The following is a 27,945-nucleotide window of genomic DNA, read 5'->3' on the forward strand; positions in this document are numbered from 1 at the left end:
GCACTTGAGAATGTCTGACATTTGCATCTGGAACAAAGTCAGCCAGAACGGAGAAGCATCCTTGGTACTGATCTCACGGGAACCGAGCTCCACCCACCAGGACCTTCTTGCTTTCTTCTAGAACATCCAGGAAAAATTCTTCAGGCGGTCTGTGGGGAATTGGTATTGGAAGAGCAATGGGAACAGCCTTAGCGGGGGCAGAGGGATACGGGTGTGTGTCCTGCTCCTCACTAACCAGCTGTGCGACCCCGGCAGGTCATTTGCCATCTCTGGCAGGCAGATTTCCCATCTTTATATTCGGGAGTTGGACTGCACCAGCGTTTCTATGAGGACCGCGTTTTCAGTAGCAAGGTGCTAGAAGGCCGTGACAGTCTCCTCCAGCTCTATCAGCCTTCATTCAACCTCCTCCATTGCATTCTGCAAACATTTACAGTACCTTAAGCATTTTTAACAAGAACTTTCTTGAAAGTTTCCCGTATCCTTCACCCAGAGCCAATCTAGTCAGATTTGAGAAATGTTTACTTATATTACTTGTAATGAATGACTTAGACAAACAAAACAAAACTTCAGATCAGCAAAATGCCATAACTCCTAATCTATCAGATGTCTTTGATCTGAACCTTTTCATAAAGGGAAGCAAACGCAAGACATGTTTCCAGGTGTCTCTGTGCCTGTCTGCTCTGAGGCTCAGAGACTGCCTTCACCTGAGGCTCTCAGAAACCACAGCCAGCACACCTGCCTCTCGCAGGCAGCCAGATGCCTCAGCAGTCATGGAACTCCCCGTAAACAGCAGCCGTGCAGACAGCAGCCCCCTCTCTGCAGCGTGCAGGCCAGTGCACAGGGCGGGGGCAGGCAGAGCTGGGTGGAGAGGTGAGTAGGTACACGAGGGATTCCACTCTCTCCGGGCTACTGTTCCTTTAGAAATGTCCTGCAAGCCATTAGGTGGGGCTGCTGCTTTGCTGTCATGTAGAAGGGGTCAAATCCAGCAACGTGGAGTTTTCCATATTTTTTTATGTGGCTGCAGAAAAGGGTCGAGAGAGACTCTCGGAAGCCCTTCCCCAGGGCCGGGGAGAGAGGGGGCTGTGTGTGGCACCCACCAGCTCTCGCTGCGGGACCCCATTCACCGAGGGTCCTGTGGAGGCACGGCTGGCCTTGGGAAAACCCGCTGGAGCAACGTAAGCTCCACTCCTACTCACACTGCAAGTAAATGCAGAGATTATGCAAAATTTCCTGTAGATAAAATGGTCCCCATGGACCATCATCTCCCACTGTAATTAACTGATTTTAAACACTCTTATACTTGACTGGGGGCGATGAGGAGGGAGCAGTCAGAGCCAAAGGATGCTCTCTCTCACACAGGACTGAACTTTCCTAAGATTACAGCTCTGGTGGTGGAACAGGAGTTCGGTCAAACTCAGATGTCCAGGAATACACTCCTCAGAATTCCAATATGCTTGTGAATCTAGAACTATGAATGGCTTTGCATCAACCAAGTCCCACATGAATATGAAGTTCGACAGTTAGGTAAAATAAAGAAAAGCGTTCATTTTTCAGGTTGTTCTGAAGTGAAGATGAGCTCAGCTCGTAAGTCAGCTTCTGGAAGGAAACCCCAGTCAGGCCTAAGAGAAGTTCTGGTTAAAATTGAAAACAGGACACAAGCTCGTAAGTCAGTTTCTGGAAGGAAACCCCAGTCAGGCCTAAGAGAAGTTTTAGTGAAAATTGAAAACAGGACACAAAACATCAACGCGCTGGCCCTGAACTCTACTGTACTTCAGGGTCATAGGCTATGTCACTCCCATGAGATCATTATGTGTGGGAAGCACTACAGATCATTTTTTGCAAGTCCACCCAACTGCTCACACCCGATTCATGTATATTTTGGGCCCTGCTTCACCCAGTTGCACTGAAACCTGTCCCATTGTGTCTCTGAACAACCCACACAGGGCCTCTCCCCCTGGAGTTGTCACCATTTGGGGGACTGCTGCATTAGTGCCTGAGCTGGAAGCCATGACGGACAGACCTCTCCAGAGCTGGAGCATGCAGAAGGCCACAAAGCACCCCATGGATAATGGAGTGAGGAAGACGCATGCTCAGTTCTCAGAAGACAATATGGGGACCGTTAACGCTGCTTCACGGTGCAAATGACACTGTGCATTTCATCCTGTTGTCCCCAGATCCTACGATCACTGTGCGCCTGGAAGATGCCTTTAAGGTCTGGGATGCAGACAATAAGTCAACACTCTTTTGTAATTTTGTCTCACACAGGCTTAGCACTTTACAGTTTACCTAGGACGCCACCCACAATATCATGGGCAGTGTTAAGGGCATCATTTGCAAAGCAGGAAGAGTCTAGAACACCTGCAGTATTCCTACTGGATAGGTGAGGAGACTAAGTTCCAGAAGGAATAAGTGAGATGCTCAAGGCCCCACTGCTAATTAGCAGTAGAACTAGACCCCAAGGCAGGCTCCGGCTGCACGTCTCATGCTCTCAACCCCGAATTATTTGAGTGACTTCCTCAGAGGGTGATGGAGGCGCTTTCCCTTGCCCTGACCGTCAGAGGAGGAGGAAGAAAATCACAAGGACGATCCCCTCGGCTGACCCCCATGGACTGCTGCTGTCCGAGAACTCGGCCGTCCTGGGATGACCGACACAGACATCTGCGCAGCGCTGAGTGGCTATGGCCACCCAGGCCCGTCTGTTATCTCTGGAGACGCCATGCCATGAGTGGGCGCACGGACACCTCTAGACACTGGATCTGCTACAAGAGACAACTCTAGACACTGGATCTGCTACAAGAAACCTTACTTATTTCACATGGGCTCTTGAGTTGGAGCAATTGGTCTGTGTCAGCAAAGAAAAGCCCAGCTCCTTCTAGACTATAGAGACAAATTCCCAGCGTTGTTTATTTCTGTTTTCCTCCCTCAAAATCCAAATGAAACAATCCTCTCCCATAGGTTCTTCCCATATATCTTGGGACACAAAGGGATAAAAGAAAAATACTCAGAGATAAGCCTCCTTTCTGGTCTTATAACATGTGTCAGTCTCTGATGCTCTTTGGGTGTTCACCAAGGTGTGCACCACAGCTGAGGCTGAGTTCTGTGTGGCAGGAATTTTCTTTTAGCCTGGGGTTCAACTAAGTGTCAATGACCACAAACATTTTTCTACAGTGATGTGTAAAATCTGCTTCCTGGAGAAGCTACCACAGTCTGAGGTAGAGTGCCAAGATGGCGGCACATGGTGACATCTGGGCTAGGGAGGAAGGTGAGGGCAGAGGAAAGAGGTACAAAAAGGGGAGAAGAAAACTGAAGATGCACAGAGGAAGGCTAGAAGTGCTCCCTAGATTACTGGGGCACATTACCTGTGGGGCCTGGGGGTCCCGGTGGGCCTGGTGATCCCTTGGGCCCTCCAACACAACCTGGGAAGAGAGAGGAAAACACATGAGCTCAATCTTTAATATCAAGTCTCGTGGCTCTCGGCGCTGCCAAGGTTGAAAGCACCAGCTATGAAAATTGGCTACCATTTTACGATCAGAATAATTTAATGATTTAATTAATCTTGATTCTGATATAAATAAAAGTTTAATTTTCAATGTGTAATGAAATCAGAATATTAATATAAAATGCAAATGAAGTAAGTCCAGTCAAATAAAAATTAGCACTGTGCTGGCAATGATTCATCCTCTCCTTTAGGAGAATACCTCGGCACAACTCAGTTAATCTGTGTCCTCCCCAGTTAGTCAGTGTGAATGCCTCTTTGTCTGGAAATGCCCACGAGTGGATGGAGAAAGCTTTTGATCTCAAAAGGAATTCTTTGGCTTCTCCTTTGTGACTCTGCATACTTTCAGAATTAGCCACAGTGATGAGCTGCTTTGAGCTGTGCAAAATGAAACTCGGGTGGCAGCCACTTCTGGTTGGCGTGGCCAAGGGCAGTGACATGCAAGCAGAAGGATTTTGTTGTCTGGCCTTTGTATGAGAGAGCCCCCTTGCAGGCACAGCAATCCTTCGAGATGTCCTTCGTCTGTTTGCCTGGGACTTGGCTGGGCTCCTATCTTAGCCTGACTTAATGGCCTCCTCTGCCACACTAGAGATACAGGGGTGCAAATCGGCCAGCCCAGGTCATAAGAAGAAAGGAACTGGATGTCTTCGGGGCACACGGCCTCCAGCCCGCAGAGCCTCCCACCCGGGCGCCTCGCCACACCTGCACGATTGGCAAGTTCTCTGAAAGCTTTGGGCTTGCCCCTCTGGCTCTGCACCCTCACCCTGAGTGCCTGATGCCTTCCCACACCTCCTGCAGGCGACCCACAGACGTTGATGCTGATTCTCTGGCCCTGACTTTTATCTTGAGAATTACCCCCAAGCTTTCAACTGCCATGCGTGACTTGCTACCATCCAAATGTTCCACTAACCCCGGTAACTGTGCAAAACACATCCTCTTTGCTTATCTCTTCAAAATCCTGACCGAGGTTGGCGTTCCCTTCATATCCTGGACTCATCTCTCTCCCTGGCTTCCCACTTCACCTCTCCGATGCCAGCCAGGTCAGCTTCTGGAGTCTCCTTTCTCTTCCTGCCCACCACTGAGCCTTGGCTCAGGGTCACCTACATATCCTCCTCTTCTCTGTCAGTCCTTGCTCTTTCTAGCATGCCTGTATCACTAGACCAAATCCTTCTCTTCTGGCATGTATCCGGACTCACTCTTCACCCTATACAACAAGCAAATAATTCTCAGCTGCTCTTTACACACATATGGACAAAGAGATGTATACGTGCATATATTTTAAGTGAGAAAACACTCACATGTTGAGTTCTCACCAACGTAAATTGGTGCAGGTGGGCTTACATCGCTAGGAAAACTTGGTGACCCCACATGTATTATACCTTCCTCCCCTTTGACTCGAAGCTGAAGCAGACGGGCTTCCAGCTCCAAGTTTTGCACATATTTCTCTCTCTCACTGCAGCTCCGTGCACACTGCAGGAGCTCACAGCAGTTGTTGGTGAGTCACATACTTTATAAACCAAAAGTTTTAAAGCCAACGATCTTCATTACCGTACCTAGTGGGATGGTCTCCTGTCCGTCACCTCCGATGGGCCTTTTCACACCTGTATCACAATCTGGGAGCAAGGCACAATGAGAGAGTGAGGCAATCTTGGCACACCTGGAAGTTACTGACCTATCCATGGGTGTGTGGGCGGCCTGGTGGATCCTTGGGCAGGGGATCCAAGGCCCTTCTGAACTTCCGTGCGGAGCCCCCATGGCTTCAGCACTAGAGGGAGAGGCCCCGTGTTCCAAGTGGTGAGAGGAGGCTGGTGGGCCCGGAACACCCCGTGGCTGAGTGTCGTTTGTACGTGCCAAGAACCGATGGTGCAACACAGACAGCATTCTCGTGTGACCCCCCGGGGAATTTATGTATCGCCAAAGAAGAATAGCAGATGTTGAAGCACAAACAGTGTCTTGTGGCTTTGAAAGATAACAGAGAGGATTCCTCCATACCTATTAGTCCTGGAGAGCCGGGGAGGCCAGGAGGACCGGGGAAGCCTGGGGGGCCAGGTAAGCCGGCATCTCCGGGGAAACCACGCTCGCCTTTGGGGCCTGGCAGGCCCAATCCTGGGGGGCCCCTTTCTCCCGGAATGCCCTTTGTGCCAGGCACTCCTGGGTGACCTGTGTCCCCTTGGGGGCCTTTGATGCCATCACCCTGTGAGAAAATTCGGTTGATCTCTTAAGGGATGTGTAAACCTCAAAGACAACCACATCCCAGTTCCCTTTCCTCCTTCCCCTGAATTCTGTGCCACGTACACAGAGCAGACAGACAGCAGGGATTCACATGAACCTACAGTCATGGTCTAACCAAAGCGCAGAAATCAGGACAGGTTTTACAACAATCATGAGCAACAAAATAGAAGGTAGTTCTGGAAGGCGTACAGATCTGTTTGAATATTTATTTTTCTCTTTGCAAACACTAGTGCCCTGCCTCATTCAGACTTTCATTCACAGGAAGGATTCTGTATGAGAACGGTTAGGCACAGATTTGGATTTAGGGGAGCAGGCACACATTATTGCGATGACTAGGCATTTGTGACACATCTACTATTCCCAAGGGCTAATGCCTTGTTAAAGGAAAGCAAGTCTTTACTTTGGACAAGAAGGAAAGAGCACTGTGCTCATTAGAAATAGGGAGAGACAACAGGATCAGAAAAGCAGGGAGGAGGGAGTACTCAGCAACACCACGTCCAGGTGATGAAACTACTAAGCAGGTGCGGGACCTGTGGTGGGTGGGGGCGTGATAAAAGGGGAGGGGGCTCTGAGAATCGGGAGGGTAGGAGGAATGATGTGGGCAGGGTCACAGGCAAACCAGGGGCCCCTGCTTTGTGCTGAGTGTATCTGCACGAGCTGGTACAACAGCCATGCAGATAAGTCCCAGCCCACCCGCCCAAGCCCAAGCTGTGAATGAGACCAGGATATTCCGGGGGCAAGTAGGGAGCAGCTTTTGGGAAGTGAAAGGCTGCTGTCCATTGAGGTTACTCTCCTCCATTTCAAATGGCATGAGGTAGTGGGACGATCACTGATTAGGGACCAAGCTCTCTGTATTTGTATGGCCCTGATCAAACAACACAGCCTCTGCATTCTGGCTTCTTTAACATGGGTGTCATAATAAGGACGGGAATTTCCATTTCCCAGGCTGCTGCAGAGATCAAACGACCGGGGTAGCAAACTTAGATGGGGGCAGTGATGACGATGAAGACGACCACTGGGGAGCGTTCCGGGGGTGCTCACCGAGGTTTCTCAAGGCGGGTGTTTACGTTCATAACTTAGAGATTCCAGCAAGCAAGGAAGGAGCACGCATGCCGACAAAGCCACCAGACTGGGACTCAGACGCGGTGGGTTTGCTGTGGGCTCTTAATAACAGAGGAGAACAGCAGCCACCTATCTTAGAACCTTCGATTTGGGAGGCTCTCATTCTATGTTACACCAGGAGGACTATTTGCTTACTCGTTGACTTTCAAATGTTCACGTTGCGCTTGGCTTCCAGCCTAACTCACTGTTTCCTAAAAAAATATGGTTTCTGCTCATTAAAATCAAATGGGTTGCACTGGGTAGATTTAGTGCAGTGCCAGCACCATTCACTTCTCGACTGTGTAAGGACATGACTGGTCAGGATGAGGCCTGAGCCTTCCCACACACGTGGCTACTCACAGGAGGGCCTGGAAGGCCTGGGAATCCATCGAGCCCGTCACGTCCCTGGATGCCGTCGTCACCTTTCAAACCAGGCACACCTGGGACACCTGGTTGTCCCCTCTCACCTGGGAAAGGATTTGCAGCGTGAGTCTACTCATACAGTGCAGCCACAGACAGACACACAAGAATTGCTTGGCCATGGAAGACTGACCTTTGGTGGTTACTGTTCTAGAATCTCCCTTCACTCCTTTGGGCCCAGGAGGTCCAATGCCACCAGGGGCTCCCTGTGGAAACAAGCACAAAATGTCTTCCTCCTTCATACTGTTAAGGACATCTGAGAAGATGACAATTTTCCGAGCATACAACTTGAGGGTCATGAAGCCCAGCACTGTCCAAAGGACTGCCTGCAGTGCTGGGGATGCTTCAGATCCGGCTGTCCAGTACAGAGGTCACCAATCGCAAGTGGCTATTGAGCACCTGAATGCGGCCAGCAGGACTGAGGAACTGAACTCTTAACTTTAAATAATTAAAACTTAATGGAAGTCGCCACACACAACTGGACAGTGAAAACCAGAACCTCGCTCCTCAAAGTGCAGTCCGGGGACCAGCAGTATCAGCCTCTCCCGGGAGCTTGTGAGAAACGCAGAACCTCAGGCCCCCCCGAGGCAACTTAACCAGAATCTGCATTTCAGCAAAGTCCCAGGGATTCATAAGTTCACGGACTTTGGAGGAACAATGATGTAAACCACAAGGTTGCTAACTCTAACTACAATTATTCAGAACCCGGGTAGGTAATCAGCTCCCATGTACACAGGATGGAAATCTGTCACTCGATGTTGAGAACTACAAAGAGTATTTCATTGACAGCTTGTCTTCCAAACTGAAATTAAGCTTGGAAAAAAACACACTCAGAGACAAGCTTATGCAGGGACACTCACATTTGAGGCTGTAAAATCTAGTTTAAGTCTTGCAACCAGCAGAAATGAGCAGGTTAACGATTCAGGATGCATTTTAATATGTGTGATAACGCTAGTTTTTGGCAAATCTTGGTTGTTATTGCAAGAATACGGGAGCTTTTTGTGTTGGTTTAATTAAATGGAATGTTACAAGTGATTATGAGTTCCTTTCTCCTAAAAAATTCCACAGATACTTGATGCATTGATTTAGTTCTTTGCAGAAAAGGGCGACATTCCTTCAGTATCCAGGACAGTGTTTGGCACACAGATGGTGCTCCAGAAATAGGTGTTGGGCAGATGGATGGATGAATTCATTTACTGACCAACTCCCATCATTCAAGCACTCTGCCAAACTCTCGCAGATGTGAAAAAGCAGAAAACCCTCTCAGGCATTCCCACTGCTGTGGGGTTGCCGGGCACATAAACATATCAGTAAATGCAAGACAACAAACGCAGCACCAAGTGTTGGAACAGAAGTGCTGTGGGCGTGCCTAACACAGCTGGGGAAAGCATGCGCTCTAGGAAGATATTAGACATTCCAGGTGCACAACATGGGAGCCGTCTGGCTTCTAGGATGCATTCAGTCATTTTATAAACAACTGAAGATCTTACCAGTTTTGCCATTATTAAGTTTGCAATTCTCACTACATACACTTTCTCATGCTTAGACAGCCATGATTTGGAGACAGTGTCATTTTTAAACTGGGATAAAATGTAGCACCTACTCTTTTTAGTTGGATAAAACTACAGTCATGCATCGTTTAACGACAGGGACACGCTCTGAGAAACACGTTGTTAGGCGGTTTCCTCGTTGTGTGAACATGACAGAGTGTCGGTACACAAACCTAGAGGGTGTAGCCTACTGCACACCTAGGCTCTGTGGTACTAATCTCATGGGACCACCGTCGTTGTATACGGGGTCTGTTGTTGACTGAAGCATTGTTACGCGGCCCATGATGTATTTATTGTCTGAGAAACCCTGGGGCCTGGAGCAGAGAGGTGCTTTGGATCTCACTTCACCTGCGAAGCTCCCGTTCCATGAAGCAACTCTAGTCACACCTTCTGCACCAGTAGCTCCGCGTGGCTGCCATTCTCCTGCCCCGTGTCGTGGAGCCAGATCTTTCTAATTGTCGCTGGCCAAGAGTCCTGAGCAATTTTTCCTCTATTGCTGAATACATAAAATGATAGCTTTTCACTTTCTAAATCTGCTGCAGTTCTCTTTTTAAGTAGAAAATAAATAAAAAGTATATATTTTTTGCTTTCATCTGAAATTTGCTGTGAAATCATTGGTTATTTAAAACCTGTCACAGAAGAAAGATCTCCTCCAGATGACCTTTTCATACGGTGTGAAATAAAGTCCACTTAGCTGATATCCACAGGGAATTCATGGGCAGGGAATTTCATACTTTCATCCAAAGTAAATTTATGATTTACTTGGAAGTTTCACTTTTTATTGTGTTAATGGAGCCTTCATAAAATGCTGAATCAGTTCTATACTCAATATGAATGCTCAATAAGATGCTTTACATTCAAAATGATAGAAGTTCTTTTTGAGATGTTCATATACCATAAAATTCATCATTTTAAAGCATACAATTCAGTGGTTTTTAGTATTTTCACAAGGTTGTGCAACCATCACTATTATCTAATTCCAGAACTTTTCATCTCTCCAAAAAGAAACCCCATACTTACTAAATAGTCCTTCTCCATTCCCCCCTTCCCCCAGCACCTGGCAACCACCAATCTGCCTCCTGTCTCTAGATTTGCCTGTTGTGGACACTTCCTACAAATGGCATCATATAATATCTGTTCTTTTGTGTCTGTTTTATTTCACTAAGCATAACATTTTCAAGGTTCATCTGCATTGTAGCATGTATCAGAACTTCATTTCTTTTTATGGCTGAATACTATTCCATCGTATGGGTAGACCATGTTTTGTTTATTCATTCATCAGTTGACGGACATTTTGGCTATTGTTATTAATACTGCTACAAACATTTGTGTACAAGATCTTGTATATGTGTGTTTTCTTCTCTTAGGTCTATAAGTAGGAGTGGACTTTCTGGGTCCTATGGTAACTCTATGTTTAACTTTTTGAGGAACCATCAAACTGTTTCTCACAGCAGTTGCACCATTTCACATTCCCACCAGTAAAGGTTTTCAAGGTTCCTCTTGGAGGACGTGGCTTTTTTGAGCGGAGCATTGGGTGCACGCGTGTTGCTGGTCTAAAGCTGTGTTACTTCAATAAATAAAAGCCGGGAATGAAAGAATGGGGATAAGCATCAAGGACGTCTCACCGGCTTTGTGACAGAGCTGGTCTCACCTTGAAGCCTGGGAACCCAGGGATGCCGTGCTGGCCGGGATCTCCTTGGCCGCCTTTCTTCCCTGGCTCCCCACTGATGCCCGGAAAGCCCTTGGGTCCTGGCAGCCCCGGCAGACCCTTGACGAACTCATCACCCTCTGGGCATTTACAGTCTCCAGCTTCACCTGCCATGTGAGTGAGAGGGAGGGACGCGTTATTTATTCGTGAAGCATATAAACACGCTCCCTGGCTCTTCCACAGACGTCTGACTCCTGCAGTCGGCCCCATCCACCCCGGCGTGCTGATGCACCAGAAAGGTCTGGGTGTGGTTAAATGCCAGAACGTGCTACCCACGCTCAGGGATGGGAGAGCTGAGCAGGTGTCACAGTGGACCTGACAACCTCACAGAGAAGGGGCCACCCAGGCAGGCCCTTCCCTGGAAGGGGCATTGAGCTAGGGGCAGCGTCCCCCAGATGCAGAGGGAAGGGGACAGCAAGGACAGCTGGTTCCAACTGCCCCTCTACCACCAAGTGGGAGCGAGCTGCTGGGCAGGTCACCTCACTCCTCTGAGTCAGCCTCCTTGCCGCTAGCTGACGCCCAACTCAGGGGGTCCTGGTGGGTCAGCCAGTTGATCATTCCACAAGTACCCACCATGGACGGAGCCCACCAGCTGACCCCTAACTCAAGGGGTCCTGCTGGGTCAGCCAGGGGATCACTCCACAAGCACCTGCCATGGATGGAGCCCACCAGCTGACCTCTAACTCAAGAGAGTCATCTTTATGATCAATCAAGATGATTACTACACAAGCAACCGCCATGGAAGCAGCCCTTGGCTACACGGCCTTGGAGCTGAGCACTTGGATGAGTCATTGAATTCAGCCTAAGAAATCGCTGCTCATCGTTTTTGTCCTGTACCGGGCTCTGCGCTCCCTGAAATTCACTGACGGAGACGGCGGACCAAGGACAGAGGAGGGTGGGCAACTGCGTGCCAGGTGCACAGCAGACACCCTGGGCGCCATGGCCTCAGTTCCAGGGTGCTGTCCACGGGGCGGGGCCGATGGGGAAACGGAGGGTCATTTTCACTTGAGAACAGTGAAGAGGGTGAGGTGGACTCGGGGCCAGGTTGTCTCCCCAGCCTTCTCCATCATTCCCGCATGTGCTTACCTTTCCATCCTTTCTGTCCGCGAGCCCCAGGGAAACCAGAAGCCCCGGGGAAGCCCGCCGTCCCTCTTGCTCCTTTAAGGCCGAAAAGGAAACCTAAGGAGAAGACACACAGGCACGGGCACGTTAGAACAGCACAGAGGACCCCACGTCTCGGCCAACCCAGTGTTGGAAAGTTTTCAGCTAAGTCTCCCAACATGGAGTGACAATGACCCCCATGCTCCAATTCCACACTGACACTCCTCGTCAGAAGACACGGACACTGTTTGGTGGCCACAGCTTTCCAGGACGGAAAGATGTGAGAGCCTACGAATTTAGTTTTTCTGTTAAAGTCTAGAGAAAAACTTACTTTTTTGTGTGTGTGTGAGGAAGACCAGCCCTGAGCTAACATCTGATGCCAATCCTCCTCTTTTTGCTGAGGAAGACTGGCCCTGGGCTAACATCTGTGCCCATCCTCCTCCACTTTATATGGGACGCCGTCACAGCATGGCTTGCCAAGTGGTGCGTCGGTGCGCGCCCGGTATCCGAACTGGCGAACCCCGGGCCGCCGCAGCAGAGCGCGCGCACTTAACTGCTTGCACCACTGGGCCAGCCCCGAGAAAAACATCTTTACTTGTGATAAATATTGAGTCCAAAGAAAGGTTTTGATTTTTCGACCACATGTTTTCCCTCTGTGCCAAAGCCTTGGGTTCTAAGTCAACCACAACTCCGGTTCTCCAAAAGACAAAAACAAAACAAAACAAGGTATTAAAATGAACTCCGTTCCCTATTCTGTGCTCTCCCCGAAGGGGTGCACACATGTGCATACCTCCCCCAGACACACACTATACCCCGCACTCTGTCCTTTTCCCCTCCTTTGGGTGCACACATGTACACACGTGCACACACATGCACACACGTGTTCATGTAATTAATGTAGTCACTTGTGACCCATCTGATTTCTGTGTGCTCACCTCCCCCCTCCCGACCCTCGCCCCCATAACTAGGATGAGGGTACTTCAGAAGTCCTGCCACCGTCTGCAGGGCTCTGGTAACTCCAAGCAGGGACATCCGGGCAAAGGCGTAAGAAATACACTCTAAAAGCCTGCAAAACTCTCCATGTAGCACTCGAGAGGAGCACCACCTTGTGGCAGGACTGGGGCTGCACGTGTCCAGGAAACACTCCTCTGAGCATGGACTCTGGACGGACTGTCTCCCGGACCCGTTCCTTCACTGCAAACCCTAAAGTGCTCATAGCTCCACGGATCCAATAAAACTCCCCCAAATGAACTAAACTTCATGCTGCCATACCTACCTCATGGTACCTGAGATGGGGCGAGATTGAGGTGACTAAGGAGGCAGGAAGGAGAGGAAAACACTGGATTTTAAAGCTTTTGTTATCTGCTTGGGAAAATGACACCAGATCTGAATGTCAGGACGCTCCTAGGTAACCATAAATCTTTGTGGAAAGGTGGCAGCGACTACCGTCCCATGGGATCTGTTCTCACTACACATGTAACATAATCTCACTACACCTGTAACATAATCTCTCCTGCATTCATTCATCTATCCATTCATTCATCAAACATTTGTCCAGCACCTATGCTAGCTCAGCAGTGTGCCAGGTGCTGTGTATACAGTTGGAAACAAAACTGAGAGACCCTCACGGAATTTACAGTTCAGATGTGGAGACACATCAGACACACCTTGGTAAACACACCAACACAGAATTTCAAATGATGGCCAGTGCTGAGAACAGGAGCACTCAGAGGAAGTAATGGGGAGAAGCCTGTTTACAACTGGGGAGAGGGTATCAGAAAAGTCCTTTCTGAGGAAGTGACCCTTAACTAAAGAATGAAAGAGAGCCAGCCAGGGAGGGGGCAGAGGGAATGCTCCAGAGAGAAGATAAGCCAGTCTAAAAGTCCCTGAGGCAAGAGGAAAGGCAGGAATTGCAGGGGGAGGCGTGAGGGGAGGTGGAGGAGATCACCGCAGCCATGTGGTGAGGACCGGGGTTTGGATTTTATCCCAAGGCCAACAGGAAGCCATTAAAGGGTTTTGAGGAGGGAAGTTACACAGTCTAATTTACATGTAAAAAGGACCCGCTGGCTGTGTAGACAATTGGCTGGAGGGAGAAAAATGTAAGATGGTCAAGAGTGGGCTGGCTATTCCAGCTGACTAAGCGTGAGACACTGTGGTGGCTTCGATTCCGACAAAGGCAGCGAAATGAAGAGCAACAGACAGATTCAAGATTCAAGAGGCAGATCTCCAGGCCTTGGCGATGGATTCAGTGTGCGGATGAGCTCTGGCCTGAGCTCCTGGGTTTGTGCAGATGGGCGAGGTCCAGGAGAGGGGCATGTTGGGCAGGACTTGGGGAGCAGGAGGTCCAGAGTTTAATTCAGGACACACAGTTTGAGATGTCTGGAGCTCAGAAAACGAAACTGGGCTAGAGACACAATGAGGGAGTGCTGGCATGTAGCTCGTATCTAAATTCACGGGAACGGAGGGGTCTACCTAGGGAGAGAATACAGAGAGAGGGGCCAAGACTGCACTTCAAGGAACTCCAGCATCACTGGATGGGTAGAGGAAGAAGAAGAAGGAAGAGTCAGCCAGGGAGCCTCAAAAAGAATGGCCAGTGAGATAATAAGAGGCAAAGACAGCGGGGCGTCATGGAAGGCCAAGAGGAGAATGTGTGAACGAGGGGATGCCACTCCCTCCTGTGCGGCTGAGAGGCTGCTGAGGGGGCAAAATGGCACCTCAGGATGCGGCTCCGTGGGTCCCTGGTGACCGGGTCAGGAGCATTTCAGCCCAGTGGTGACCCCGTGGGCTTTATTTCATCTCCAAGTTCTCCCCATGTGTTAGGAGAAGTGCAGGATCACAGGTAGTATTTAATCACGGATACGTAGGGGATGTCGGCATTGTAAATGTGAGACAAGGAGATCGCCGGTGTTCCCTAGAGCGGCTGCAAATCTAGTCAAAAAGCCCTGCGTGGCCATCTTAAGGTGCCGTCCTTCCTCTCGCCTAGGGTGTTTTCTCTTTAGCTAATAAATTAATAACGTCAAACAAGCCTTACAGAACAGCGGGGGCCTCCTGGGTGTTTTCAACACACCTTTCCTGAAGAGGCCGATGGCCATAACACACCAGGCAGCATGTGACTTACTCTAGAACACAAGGGAACTGCCACAACACTCGACTCAGTTAACTGGGCTGGAACTAGGAGGAAGCAAAACACTTAGCTCCGAAAGAAAACTGACTTCACAGTTTGATTTTGTTGGAACTGCAAAAGACTAAAAATTCTGGTTTTCATCAGTAGCAGCACATAAAACAGGATAAAATGCAGTTAACAAGAAAAGAATCCAACAATTTCACTACGGGGGGAAAAGTCGAAGAACTCTGTGGGAGTCAAGGTCATTGATAGTAAATTATGACTATACACAAAAATGTTTTCAAAGGCCATTATAGTTGGCTACTTTTTATACAAGAGATTGCTTTTAAAAAAGTGATTTGGAAACAATGTGTCTCACAGGGTAAAATAAATATTTCAAGGAGAACTTAAGTTGTGTGCTTTTAAAATTTTAAATTGATAAAATTTATCAGGTACCATTCTGTCTATCTTGTAAATTCCCCCTTTAGTCTACAATATGGACCAAAAATTAATTTGTTTACAGATGACTTATGCTAGTAAATCATAGATTTATCAAGCAAGATTTATAAAGCAAGATGACATATGTTTGTGTCTTTATCAAAATGGAATCATGCTTTTACTTTTAACACATCATGTTCTGTTGCCAAAAAAGGAAAACTCAACAGATACCATTTACTTAGGAAATATGATGCTCAGAGAAACTTAGCCATTATCCCAGATGTCACAGTAATAAATGTTACTTCCAGGATAATAAAAAATATTAAAGATAACACTGCTCAAACTATTTGGCAAATTACAGGGAAATATCTGTACCTAAAAACTTTCTAAAGAATGTGAGAATCCGGTTTTTCCAGTTGAAGGAAAATTGGAAAAGTAGAACCATATTAACTTAAAAATTTACTGTAGAATACAAAAATGGAATCAGAGAAGTGAGAGCTGATTTTTCAATGGAAGAAGCCTGTACAGACATGCTTCTAACGCCACCAATGGTCTTCCTTCCAGAGATGGCAAAAAAGTAGCTTCCAAAGAAATTCAAGCATGGATTTGCCCTTTAACTGAGATCAAACACTATCCATTAGCAAAATGATGCCCTTCTTCATCAGGAAGCTGCAAGAGATTATCAAGAGTGATGTCAGAGAATCTAAAGTCAAATATTTTGAAAAGAAGAGGCTGCTAGATGTGGCCCACGTCACATAGAAAGAAACTGTGACCTCATATTTTCTTCCAATGCCTCATTTATCCAATCTCTTGAGAGGATGAAATGTTCCCATTAGGAGATTTTACAATGTCTAAAACATAACTCTTTCAACTTGGAAGCTGAAAAGAGTAACCGTTTTTGAGGGCAAACTCAAAGACACAGAGTGCACATTTTCCTGCCTCCTTAGAACATTCTCAACTGAAAGATGAGCCACGGTAACACGGGAAACTGGAACTACCACTTTGTGCTATGACCTGGTGATGCCCTCTAGGTAGCACATGGGTCCAGACTCTCATGCTCGTCTAGTGTATAGACTTTCATGGCCGTCCACCTTGGCCTCGGCCGACGGCTGCCACTTCCTTTTACAGGTAGAGCAGCCATCTCTTCTTGTCATCAACTATTGTCACCTGTTCAGGTATAGCTTTGGCTCTGCATGGGCTGAGAAGCCAGATTATCAAGTCTGCTTAAAATTATTGGTTAAACAGAGAGAGGCTGTAGGTCAAGGGTGAGGCCTCCACCCTGGAAGAAGGTGTCTGGAACTTATCGCAGACACCCGACAGCTTTCGGCTCTCATCTGCTTCCAGACTGCCCCTCTCAGATGTTTCGCTGAGGGACTGATCTCACTGGAGCCAAACAGCCCACCCTTACTGTGTAATATGCATGGGATTGTCGGTACAGGCATGCCAGGCTTTGCCCTTCTTCCATCATCAGCTTTTTCCGTTTGCACCCAGAGCTCCTGCTACATCCTAACCCACCATCTACTGCATTAGTTCATGGAATGATTTAGCAGAAAAACCCAAGGGAAAATCTGGCTGGGTCAGCCTTCCTTGTCTGCACACTGGAATGAACCTCCCTTGAGTTTCTCTCCACTTACCATCTGGTCCAGGTGGTCCAGCAGGCCCTGGGGGTCCTCGGAGCCCTGGCCTTCCATCAGCTCCTGGTGGGCCAGGGTATAGCGCAGGGAGGCCCGGGTCTCCTGCGAGGCCTTTGGGTCCCATTTCACCCGGTAAGCCTCTCTTCTCATCTGAAATCCAATAGCAACCCCCAGCAGCATGACACTTCTGACACTGAGCAGCTGTGCTGGCATTCCTGTCCACAGGAAGCCACCAGCAGGACAGTGGATTCATAGTCCAGTCAGTCACTTAAGGGGTGGATGTCAGTGGTATATTCCACTACCATTTTTTCACTTTAAGAATGCCCCTCTCTTTGCCCCCAAATAATGGCCTGAGAGTTGCTATCAGCACTTAGCAACAGCTGATGACGGCCATGCTCTTCCCAGCCTCCCGACAGAATCGTGCTAGTTACTCATCAGCGGCGTAAGCTAACCCCTAGTTGGGGTTACCGTGACGGGCACAATGGTCTGTGAAGACATCCACAACATGTGGCGAGACCCATGGGAGCTGCTAAGCCTGGTCTAGAGAAAAAGCGCCAACCTGACAGAACTGTGAAGTCAGTAAGGACCAGCACATGAGTGAAGACCTGATGGGGTGTACTTAGGTCTTAGTTTTTATCCCAGGGAACCACATTACCTTCATCTCCGACGGATGTGCCAGGGAGGCCTGGCAGGCCGGGGTCTCCCCGATCACCCCGGCTTCCTGGCTCCCCGTAGGCCCCCGGCAATCCTGGGTCACCTCTGGCACCTGGAACCGAGACAGACCCCACAATAAGAACAGAACTGCTGTCTAGGACTTGTGACAGATGCTCACGTTTTCATTGGACACGTTTTTACTGCTTCACTGTACATTGTGTGAAGCGTGGTGGGGGTCCACATATATGGCGGGCCCTGTTTTCAAGGAGCTCATTCCTGATCAAATAGGGATGACACAAGATTCCTGCAAATATCACAAAACAATGGAGAGGCACAAAATGCCAAAAGGATACAGAGCGGTTTCAAAGAAGGGGAAGATTATTTTGGGGAAAAATCTGGTATTGAGGGACCATAGAGAATAAAAATAATAGAAGTAGATAATATTTTTGAGCTGTTGCTGTGCACTAGGCTCGGCGTTAAATACCTTACATCTATCTGGTTCCCGTAAAGCCAAGCGGCATGGATAGTATCATAGCCCCAACTTTATAGAGGTGAAGCATTGGGCCTATAGGCACTCAGGTTTCGTGGAGAAGGTAACTGACAGCTGAGTGTCAGACACAGTGGAGTTTGGAGACAGGAGAGGGAGAGCACAGAGGACCGCCGAGGGAAGGGCAGACAGAAGGGAGATGAGCCAGACTGGAAGCACAGAGCTGGGGACGCTTAGCCAGACTGGGCTGGAGTTGGGGTACAGGTGAACAGGAGCTGTGAGAATTCAGGCTGGATAAGAACTGAGTCTACAGCGTGGATAAAGAAGGAAATATCTGATCAGGGATCTTCTCACGCACCAGGCACCATGCCAGGGGGAAGGGGCAAGGAGGGGCTGGCTCTCCTTGAACCTCTCCTCCCGAGCCCCAGCTCCGCCTGGAGCGGCTGTTCATGTTCATGGCTGTTTGCTGGGTGAACAACATATGTGAAAGCTCTTACAAACCTTCTCCCTAAATCAACAAACGCAAAGTGGCTTCACTACATTCTTCGGCTGAATAAATAGCAACACTATACTGTATAACACATTTTTCTGCAACATAATTGGGAAAAGTGAGAGAAAAGAGAAGACAATATGATATTTTCCCAGGCAGATATTAGTAATTGTTAGGAAAGCCAGCACTCTGTACGTGATCTCTAATTTTTAATCTCAAAAGAAAGTCCTTAAAATAAGGAGGGGATTTTGCTGGGCATCGTAGTTGACTTGTACACTTGAGGAGTGGAAAATGTGAGTCCGCTGCGCCTGCGCTGGGGTTCGGGTCCCTGTGGAGGGCGGTGGGGGGGCTGAGGAGGGCAGGGTGGGGCCGGAGGGCGGGGCTCTGGAACCAGGTGGCTTGGGTCTGAGTCTTGCTCCTCCACTGATGACAGATGTGACCCTGGGCAAGTGACTTAACTTTCCTGTGCCTCAATTTCTCCATCAGCAAAATAGGGCTAAGATCGGTCCCCATCTCATAGGCTTGGTTGTTAGGAGGAGGAAATCAACAGACAAGTGCAATCAGAACAGCTTAGATCATTGCCTGGCACCCAGTAAGCACTATGTAAATGTTAGCCATTGTGACTGAATCAAAAGAGACAAAATAAAAACTGCAGACCTTCCCATTTGTTTGGAAGAAGAGCAAGATTACTTTTATTTTCAGTTACCTTGCAATCCTTCTTTATTAAATACAAAGCCTCCCCTATGCTTTTTCATTTTGACAAGCTCCTGCAATGCTACTTTGTGAAGGACACCTTTATTTTCCTCTTTTCCCTGAGGGAATCTGCTCATTAGTCAACCTCTCCCTCTAAGGAGCTCTGGACTGCAGCTTGGTTAAGACTGCAGCTCACCAGTAATGCAGGAAGGCCTTCAGGCGGCAAGGAGTGCAGCTGTGGCATCTCTAACTCTGCACGTGGGGAAAACACCCATTTACAACCACCCGCCCTCCCAGAGTGGGTTCCAGGAATTCCGGGTGGTGAACAGGGCAGCTAACTCAATTCTGGGCTCCCAGGCAGTGATGTTTTTCACGAATACAAAAGAGACATAACCAACGCTAACTTTAAAAATTACGATTCCAAAGCCTCAAAGACCACATTTCCATTTTACCAAAATCACTAACAGTAAGCCCACCTCATGCTCCTTTTTGTGGGGTTTCTGCTTGGCAGGCAGGCTGGACTCCTCAGACAAGGAGGCAAACTCCGCTCTATGTGAGGTGGATCCCAGGTGTTGAGCATGGATCCGAAACAGACTCAATGGTTCAACGTCAATCTGGAGAATAATCTCCCGGGGCTCCCCCCAGCCTTGTTCTTGGCCCTGCTCTGTTCTATGTTCTCACCAACATTGGATGAAGACGTGCACAAGTAGTTAGTAAACCGACAGATGGTTCACACCTGAGCAGGACAGTGAGTCCTTGACCCCAGGACATATATGAGAGGGCTGAGCCAGATGATCTACTGGGCACAGGAAGAAAACATCAAAGCATCTTTATTTTTAAAACATCTCACCCTTTAAAACCCCTGTGTGATGTGTATGTTTTAGCATGAACATTATTCAGTCATTCAGGTCAATATGTATTGAGCGCCTACTGTGTGCCCAGTGCTGTTCTAGATACTGGGGATGCAGCAGTGAACCACACGGGGGGAAATCCCCACCCTCATGGAACCCCTATAACATGGATATACTATTCACAAATAAACATATATTTGAGGGATGCTGAAAATATTTTTTTTAACCTAGAAGGATGCACATTCCAAAAGGTTTAGAGACCACTGCTCTAATCACAGAATTAGAATCCTATTTCACTCTGATCTTGCCAATTTGGAAGGCTGAGCTAAAACAACAAGATGAGCATTAGCTGCAGCACCTGCTGAACCCTTCATTCCCACTCAGCGGTCAACTATGACAGCGGGAGCATCTTCCCGGGTTGTGGCTCACGTGCAAATATCTGGGGGTTTAATTCCTTGATGTTTAAAAGGACGTGACCGTTTACAGATTATGGATTATCATCAATTCCGGGCTTCGGACCGGCGAGCAGAGGGCGTCAGCATCTTGGTGCATTTGGAGCAGAAGTGGGGGAAGGTGGTTGGGACTGCTGCCATGGAGGCCCAATGTGCAGAAGGACTGGGTTCCTTCAACGATACTGCAGATGGGAAAACCAGAACCCGCACGAGGTATGCAGGAATGAAAGAATTTCCCAGTGGAGGGGTCTCACCTGGAAAGTGCGGAGCACTATCTCAGGCAGAGGAAAAATGAGGGTCTCTCCGTGATACCACATTGGAGCTGCGAGGGTAGGTGTATGTGAGACGGAGATTCTCCAAAGCCTATACTCCAAACATCTTTTTTTTTTTTTTTTGCTTTGTTTTGTTTTGCTTAGAAAATTTCTTCTGCAAGTTCATGACTCCACGTCCGTAACAGAAGAGAACATGTGTGTCATGTAAACACATACACACCTTTCCCTAGGGAAGGATGAGGGGAGTATGTAGGTGGTCCCGGCAGGCCTCGGTCACCCACTTCTCCCTGGAGAAAGAAAAGAGGAAAACGGAAGACGTGAGACCAGCCTTTTGGAGTTTTGGACAATAAGTGTATTTCCAAAGAGTAAGGCTGAATGTGGACCATCTGCTCAGCAGAGCAGCTCTTCTGAGTAATCAAGCCACAGACTGCGCCTGGGCACCATCTCCACTACGCTATATAGGTGGTAAGTCTGGGCATCCCAGCCGCCGGCCAGACACAAGAGAGAACAAGGGGGGTGGGTTCCAATCTCATTTTGAAACTCTTGTCAAACGCGGGAAGTGGTGAGGAGGCTGCCTTCTGTGGTGACGACTATTCCACGTGGATGTTGGTATACGAGCCTTGCCAGGGTCACCGGGGGTGATGCAACTACGCCCTGACAGGACACCACCCGGACTGTGAGATCTACAATCCCAGGTGCCGCCTTGATGTCTCTGAGGCTCACAGGCCCCAAAGGCCTAACTATGAGGTCACTTGATATGCCCCTCTGCCCAGCAGGAAAGGCTCCCCACGTGGCTGGTTCCCCTACCAGCTGGAGCAGCTGAACCCCACCTGGTCCTCAGCCTACTGGGATTCACCTCTGCGCCAGCCCATGGAATTATTCAAACAAGTCAGTCACATCCTCCTTCGGGAACTGGGGCACTCCATCCTCTTGTTACTACAAAGTCAGCCTCATGCGGGCCTGCTGGTTCACTCTGCTCCCACGTGCAGCTCGCAAGGGCAACCTCCACGTGGCCCCGCATGGCAGGCAGCATGCTTTTCCCCGTGGCTGGGATAGGTGTGACTAATAAACCAGTGTCCATCTCATCTCTCCAGTGCTGGGTGTTGTGTGTCTGGCTGTCTTGTATGACATGGGATGGAGGATACCTCCTTCTCCAACAGGGTGAATGGGAGGTGATCAGAACACCACGCAAAGGGAAGAAACGAAAGCCACCCAAGTGAAAACTGAGCTCACCTTGGGTCCTGCGGGTCCGTCAGGGCCTTGATAACCGTCCAGTCCCCTGCTTCCCTGCAGGAAAGATGGGTGGTGCTTACTTTTATCTCTAACATATAATTTACAGTGACCATAATACCATTACAGTGCCTAGTCAAATTAACAATAACTAATTAAAATTACCTATTACCCAGGCTGTGTTCAACTTTCCTTGATTTTTGGTCTCAAAAATGTCTTTTTAAAGTTGCTTTGTTAGAATAAGGATCCAAGCAAGTCCAAATATGACATTTGGCTGCTATGTCTCTTAATTATCTTTTAATTCATAACAGTTTCCTCTTCCTTTCTGCTTTTTAAGTAACTTTTTCTTGTTATTTTGAAGAAACTGGGTCATCTGTGCTGCAAATATCCTACGTGGTGGATTCGGTCCACTTCATCCTGTGGTGTTGTATAAATGCTCCTCTAGCCCCCATTTTTCTCTAAATTAGCTGTTAGATCTACAGGTTCATCTTTTGTGCAAGAACCGGTCATGGAGGGTGCCGTGTCCTTCCTCCTGCACCACTTCAGGAGGCATCTATGCCGTTGCCTCACTTCAGTGACTTCACGATTGAGCAGTGGGGTCAAGTGTTGACAACCTCATCCATCTATTAAAACCTTCCCCCAAGATGGGTTTTGAAAAATTTCAGTTAACACTGAATAGAAGCATTTGAGCCTTTCAATTTAGAATTTTTTTCCTCTTCAAAAAAAAATCTCTAAGGCTAATTATTGCTTTCTAATTCTCTCAAATATTTACCGAAAGAGAAAGTTTACCCTTATGAGTCACATCATATCTAGATAGATGTACAAAGCTTTTTAAAAATCTAGAAATACTCCCTCTTGCTAAAGAATATGTATAGTAAGGCCCTCAAAATTCAGAATACTAGGTGCCAATGGTAAAAAAATGTACATTATCTAACTATTTTACAGGATATTTTGAAATTCAGAAGCATGTATGCTGAAAGTCCTGTTGTTTAGAATGAACTAAGATTGGTTTAATTTGTTTTTTTCATTGTGGGTCTATGGTTTAGACTCACTTTCTTTCACACTAGGTGGAGCTGAAGATTCAAGAGTGAAGGCTAATTCCCCTGATATTAAAAATGATCTCCTATTTGGAAGCCGTCTTGTGAGATAGGCTGGGAATCCTTAAAGAGCTTGCCAGTGACTGGGGAGTTGGTAAGCAGGCATTCAGGCTGAGCCGTGTCCAGCATCCTCGTAACAACCCAGCTCAAACAATACGCTGGACTCTGTCAAATCTGCGTCATTCTGGGCCACCCAAGCGTCGCTCAGCTGTGCTGTGACATCATCAACAAGCAATAACAAGCATCTCCAAATACCAAGTGCTCACCACCTGTGTTGAATAAGCCAAAATAGCACCAACTCTTTTGAAATATGTCTGAACAATTTGGAGTTAACTGGGTATTACATAAAACCAACTGTAGAAAGGGGAAAAATTAAATGGCACTCAGAATTCCTCTGAGACTAGTGGCAGCTGGAGCCCCAATAATCTGGAACCTCAACAGCCAAAACAATGACCTAAAAGTTTCCTTGTGAGTTCTTGGCAGCAGATGAACTGACGGGGGAGGGGTGGGGGTGGTTGAGTACTATATAGTCTGTATAACTCAGCAGAGTAAAGGGAAAAACTCACGGTTCATCTGAGAGCACTGGTAGCTGGAACCCCAATAGTCTGGAACCCCAAGAGTCAAAACAATGATCTGAACTGTGCCCTTTGTGTTTCTGGGTGGCAGATATAACGACAGGGTTTGGGTATCAACGGGGTGTGTGATCAAGGAGGAATTATCTGGGGGTGCTACCCAGAGTGGTATGGAAACCATAATCCCAGGAAGGACCAGCTGGGGGTTCCTTAGCTGCTGCTAAGAAGTATGTCACAGACCTCCCACCACTTAGAGAACTGAAGTATGGAAAGTGACTTTCAGATAAATGTCTATTTTAGAATGAATAATTATAAAGTGCTTTGAAAGTATACGTTCCTCTCATCCTGCCCCCCCCAAATTTAATAACACATCACTAACTTGAACTCAATAAGGACACATATGATTGATGGGAAGTTCTAATTGTAGAGTTTTAGAAGTAGTCAATTTCATGTTTTTCAAAGGTAGAAATAGCCCAAACCAAGCTCAGGAAAGTCATTAGGCAGAAGATATTACGGACTGGCTGTAACAAACAGATAGAATTTCTGATCAGATGCTTCTGAGGAAATGTCTACTTCTCAAGTGCTTAAAAACAGTTTACTGTGGTAAGTAGTTGGACTGACTCCCCCTCATCTCTCTGCTGTTCATTTGTTTATTGTACCCTTTTCCCACTTCAATGGCCAAGGAGCATCAGTCAGGTTCTATTGCATGAAAGAAACGTGCCTCATAAAAGAGGCACCTCCGCAAAGAAACTCTGCCAGCCTGAAAACGAAATGGAACTTAGCATGCCAGAATGGAAGCCAGTGGGGTTTCCATAAAAGAACACATTCTGAAATCACGTCTCCACTTGGAGCTTTTCAGGGGTGACTCTACATGGCCATCACCAACATTCCTGCGTTGGCATCTGGTAAACATCAAAGTTATCTACCGTTACACCAGGTGTAAATGCGACCTTACAAGTCCTGAGTAGTTCTGAGACAGTGCAAACAGTCCTCCGGATAAACGGAGGGCTTCTGAGGACATGACACGGGGTTGCCATGAGTCCTCAGAGGAGACTAGGTCTCAGTGAACACTATTTTCAGTGACTCTAGGCTGTGAAAAGCTTTTGCTCAGATACTAAAAATATGTTTCCCCTAGGAAAAGGAGGGGAAACAATCTCTCATTTTTCAGCAAGTTTCCTATAACCACATCCATAAAACACTCTTCCTCATTCACTCTCAGGAGAAGTTTGAACTAACAGAACCCACGGAAGTTCCATCAATCTCAGTAGGAATGAGGGAGGGGCCCATGATGCTCCTTCCGAGAATCTTCTCTTTTTTGGCTCATCCCATTTCTATGCATTGTTTATGTTGGTGCTCACAGTTGCTCCCTGGAGCTGCTTTTGGTTTCTGGTTCCATTTTACATCCTAAAACCAAAGTCTGTGCGTACAACTGAAAAGTCAGTTGGGGAGTAATGGCAACTTGGCCTGTAGGGTAATGCATGGAGACATGTCTGCTACTGACAAGTGGGACGGCTTAGCCACGTGTGTATGTCCTGGGCATTTCCTATTTGTATGGTCGAGCAGACTATTCCTCTCAGCACCTGAGACGTCCCACTTAACCGGAAGTACCCGAGTCTTCACCAGTTGTTGTGAGTGCAGAAAGCGAGCTGGAAGATGTGAGCCTTCAATCCTAACATCTGGGCTACAGCAGTTAGAGGCCCCAGATGGTTAGTGCTGCTAGGCATCTTGTCCTTCACTAACTCCTGAGGTCTAGGGGCAGCTGTGTTGAACTGCACTTTAAGAACACTATAACTCCGTAGTGTTGGGTGTAGAAAAACAGATCATAATTATGGCCCAGTGGCACATGGCAGGCAAAGCATTAACAGCAGCACTTGAATTATGCGGGGTGGGCGGAAACAGGTTTCTTTTAAATGCCCATGTTTGCCTTAGTCCTCTGTCTCTTCACAGCACTTGCTTACTGCCATGCTTAAACTAGAATTTGGCCTTTTCGCTTTTGGTCGGGGTGTAGCATGTGCAGCAGGTCCAGGTACGCATGCTGCCTTTGGGGATGCTCCTATCAGTTACTAACGATATGAGAAGATGGGTGCAATTAGGGCAAACCTCGGTGTCATCCCTGGCCTGAGTTTAGGATAAAAGACAGGAATGGGAAGAATAAGAACAACCAAGGTTGCAGGAAGGAATCAAGATTGGTGCTCATTGTGGGTGGTCAAAACTAGAACACGAGGTTAATACGGTTGCCTAGAGCCAGCCAGGTCAGAAATCGAATCTGGGATGCCACGTCCACCTGTAGTCCCAGAACAAATACGGTGTAACTCCCACAGGGGACTGACGAGCCCTAGTGCTCACTAGCCGTGTCCCAGGTTTTCCAGATGTCACGCTGCCATCCTGTGATGGAGCCAAGAGCAGGATTCACCGGAGCCATGATTCAGAGGCTGAACTGATTTTTTAAAAAGTCTAATTTATGCACCTACGACTGAATTATGGAGACACCAGTCCATGGGCATCAAGATGTGTGCACCACAACGTTGACTGCATGATTGCTGGAAGCAGCAAGCAGCTGGAAACCACTGCCGGGGGCTCGTTAAGCAAATGTGGTACATCCACTTACTGCAATTCTGTGCAGCTCGTTAATAGAACTATGGAGATGGGTATGTGCTAACGTGGAACATCTCCAAGGTACACTGAGTGAAAAAAACACGGGGAAAAACAGCACAGATATGTTCACTTTCTGCTGTTACATTCATTATACGCACATAAAAATGCACGTCCTCCGAATGCTAGCACTGATGAAACAAGACCCACAGAACTACTGACAGTGGTTGCCTCTGGGGAGAATGCTGGGGTCTGTGACGGGAAGGCGGCGCGCTATAAATTCTATGATTGAATCAGTGGAAACAGTGAAGAATGAAAATAAATAAATCATTAATTAAAAAAATCTATTTCTATGTGTACTCTCTCATATAACCTAGCGTTCAGACAACTCTAAGCCTGATCCAGATTCATAATACATTTCTCACATAACATTTTCTTCTAAAAAAACTGCCAAAAATCCGGCCATAGAACACAGGATACAAATAACTAACTGGGTCTCATTGAAGATACATGAAGTGTCAGAACGTGTGAGATCAGTATGTAAAACATGTAGGTGGGCCCTTGGTCACCACATGGACATTTTGCCCGAGAATGACACTCGGGGACGCAGAGGAGGGATGTGAGACGGGAAGGTACAGAAGCCGTGCGGATGGGACTGGATGGCGGGAGGCCAGCAAGGTGAGAACCAGACAGAAGAACCAAAGGGCTGGTTTGCAAAAACGAGGAAGACTGTCAATGACCTGACTCGAGTGTCGCGGAGGAAGACTGTCAATGACCTGACTCGAGTGTCGCGTGTGATCTGGGAGGAAAGATCATTTATGCTACTGTAAATGCAGGCAAAGTTTTAAATGTTTTTTCTGGGGCAATTTTTTTCCCTGGGATACCACAGTCTTCATATTTGACCTTTGTAAGATGTTTTTGGCCTGAAACGCACTGCATTTTATGCGTCAAACTTACTTTTTGTCCTGGTGAGCCTTTTTCACCGTCGAGGCCAGGAGCACCCTGGGAAGAACAGAAAGGAGAAGGAAGGACAGCTCAGAGGACGCAGCAACATGTCCCAGAGGCACCTGACATCGACCAAAATACAGTACCTCACTATGAAAGTGTCAAAACCACCCAAAGACTCCTTTTATTTTCTAAAGGAGATGGGTCCTTTTAGTGACACTAAAACTATTTAGCAGTAATACAGCATATCTACCGCTCAAAGAAATGCGGAGAAATCCATAAAGATGATAGAGTAAAAGTGGTCAAGAGACAGGCCTGCACTCTGATGTTCTCACGAGTCTCTGCTCTGATTTTTGGAGCCTGTAACACGTCTCTTTAGTGGTAGTGGCTACCGGGCAGTCACTACAAGGCCACTCTCTCTTCTTCCTGGCCTGTGGCTCTGGCCACACTGCCCACCTCACTTATGGCTAGGTTTGGCCAGGTGACTGAGTTCTGGCTGATGGAAGGAGGTGTCACTTCAGGCCACATTCTGAAGAATGAGGTCTGCTCTAGGCATGGGGGCCACAGGTGGCTCACTCTCCTTGGGAGGAGACACCCCCACCCCCCACCCCGCCCACTTCGTTGGACTTTTAGGGCAACTAGAAACCAACTTCTTGTGTTGGAGACAGTCTACATTTTTGTTACCACAGGTGAATTTAGCCCAACTAATACAAGCAGAAACGTTCATGTTCTGTTCCCACCCTCCTGCAAATGGAGGTGCACAGTTTAAAAATTGCAGTTACTGGGTGATGACGATGTGTCAATCAATGTAGCCTCAGTGACTGGAG

General features: G+C 47.7%; 1 protein-coding gene across 1 annotated transcript in view; it reads right to left on the reverse strand.

Annotated features, from left to right (window-relative positions):
- COL4A2 (collagen type IV alpha 2 chain) overlaps window positions 1-27,945 on the reverse strand; it is a 190,436-nt gene that overhangs the window by 35,694 nt on the left and 126,797 nt on the right. The window contains exons 16-27 of the mRNA XM_087435779.1: window positions 27,131-27,175; window positions 21,916-21,969; window positions 20,903-20,969; window positions 17,439-17,549; window positions 16,784-16,933; window positions 11,594-11,686; window positions 10,451-10,614; window positions 7,383-7,455; window positions 7,190-7,296; window positions 5,489-5,690; window positions 5,050-5,109; window positions 3,360-3,416 (exon numbers count right to left, since the gene is read on the reverse strand). Of these exons, the coding sequence (XP_087291905.1) occupies window positions 3,360-3,416; window positions 5,050-5,109; window positions 5,489-5,690; window positions 7,190-7,296; window positions 7,383-7,455; window positions 10,451-10,614; window positions 11,594-11,686; window positions 16,784-16,933; window positions 17,439-17,549; window positions 20,903-20,969; window positions 21,916-21,969; window positions 27,131-27,175 (1,183 nt within the window). The remainder of the gene's footprint in view (window positions 1-3,359; window positions 3,417-5,049; window positions 5,110-5,488; window positions 5,691-7,189; window positions 7,297-7,382; window positions 7,456-10,450; window positions 10,615-11,593; window positions 11,687-16,783; window positions 16,934-17,438; window positions 17,550-20,902; window positions 20,970-21,915; window positions 21,970-27,130; window positions 27,176-27,945) is intronic.

Source organism: Ceratotherium simum, chromosome 10, assembly GCF_057802395.1.
Source record: "Ceratotherium simum simum isolate JZ-2026a chromosome 10, ASM5780239v1, whole genome shotgun sequence".
Classification (NCBI taxonomy): Eukaryota; Metazoa; Chordata; class Mammalia; order Perissodactyla; family Rhinocerotidae; genus Ceratotherium; species Ceratotherium simum.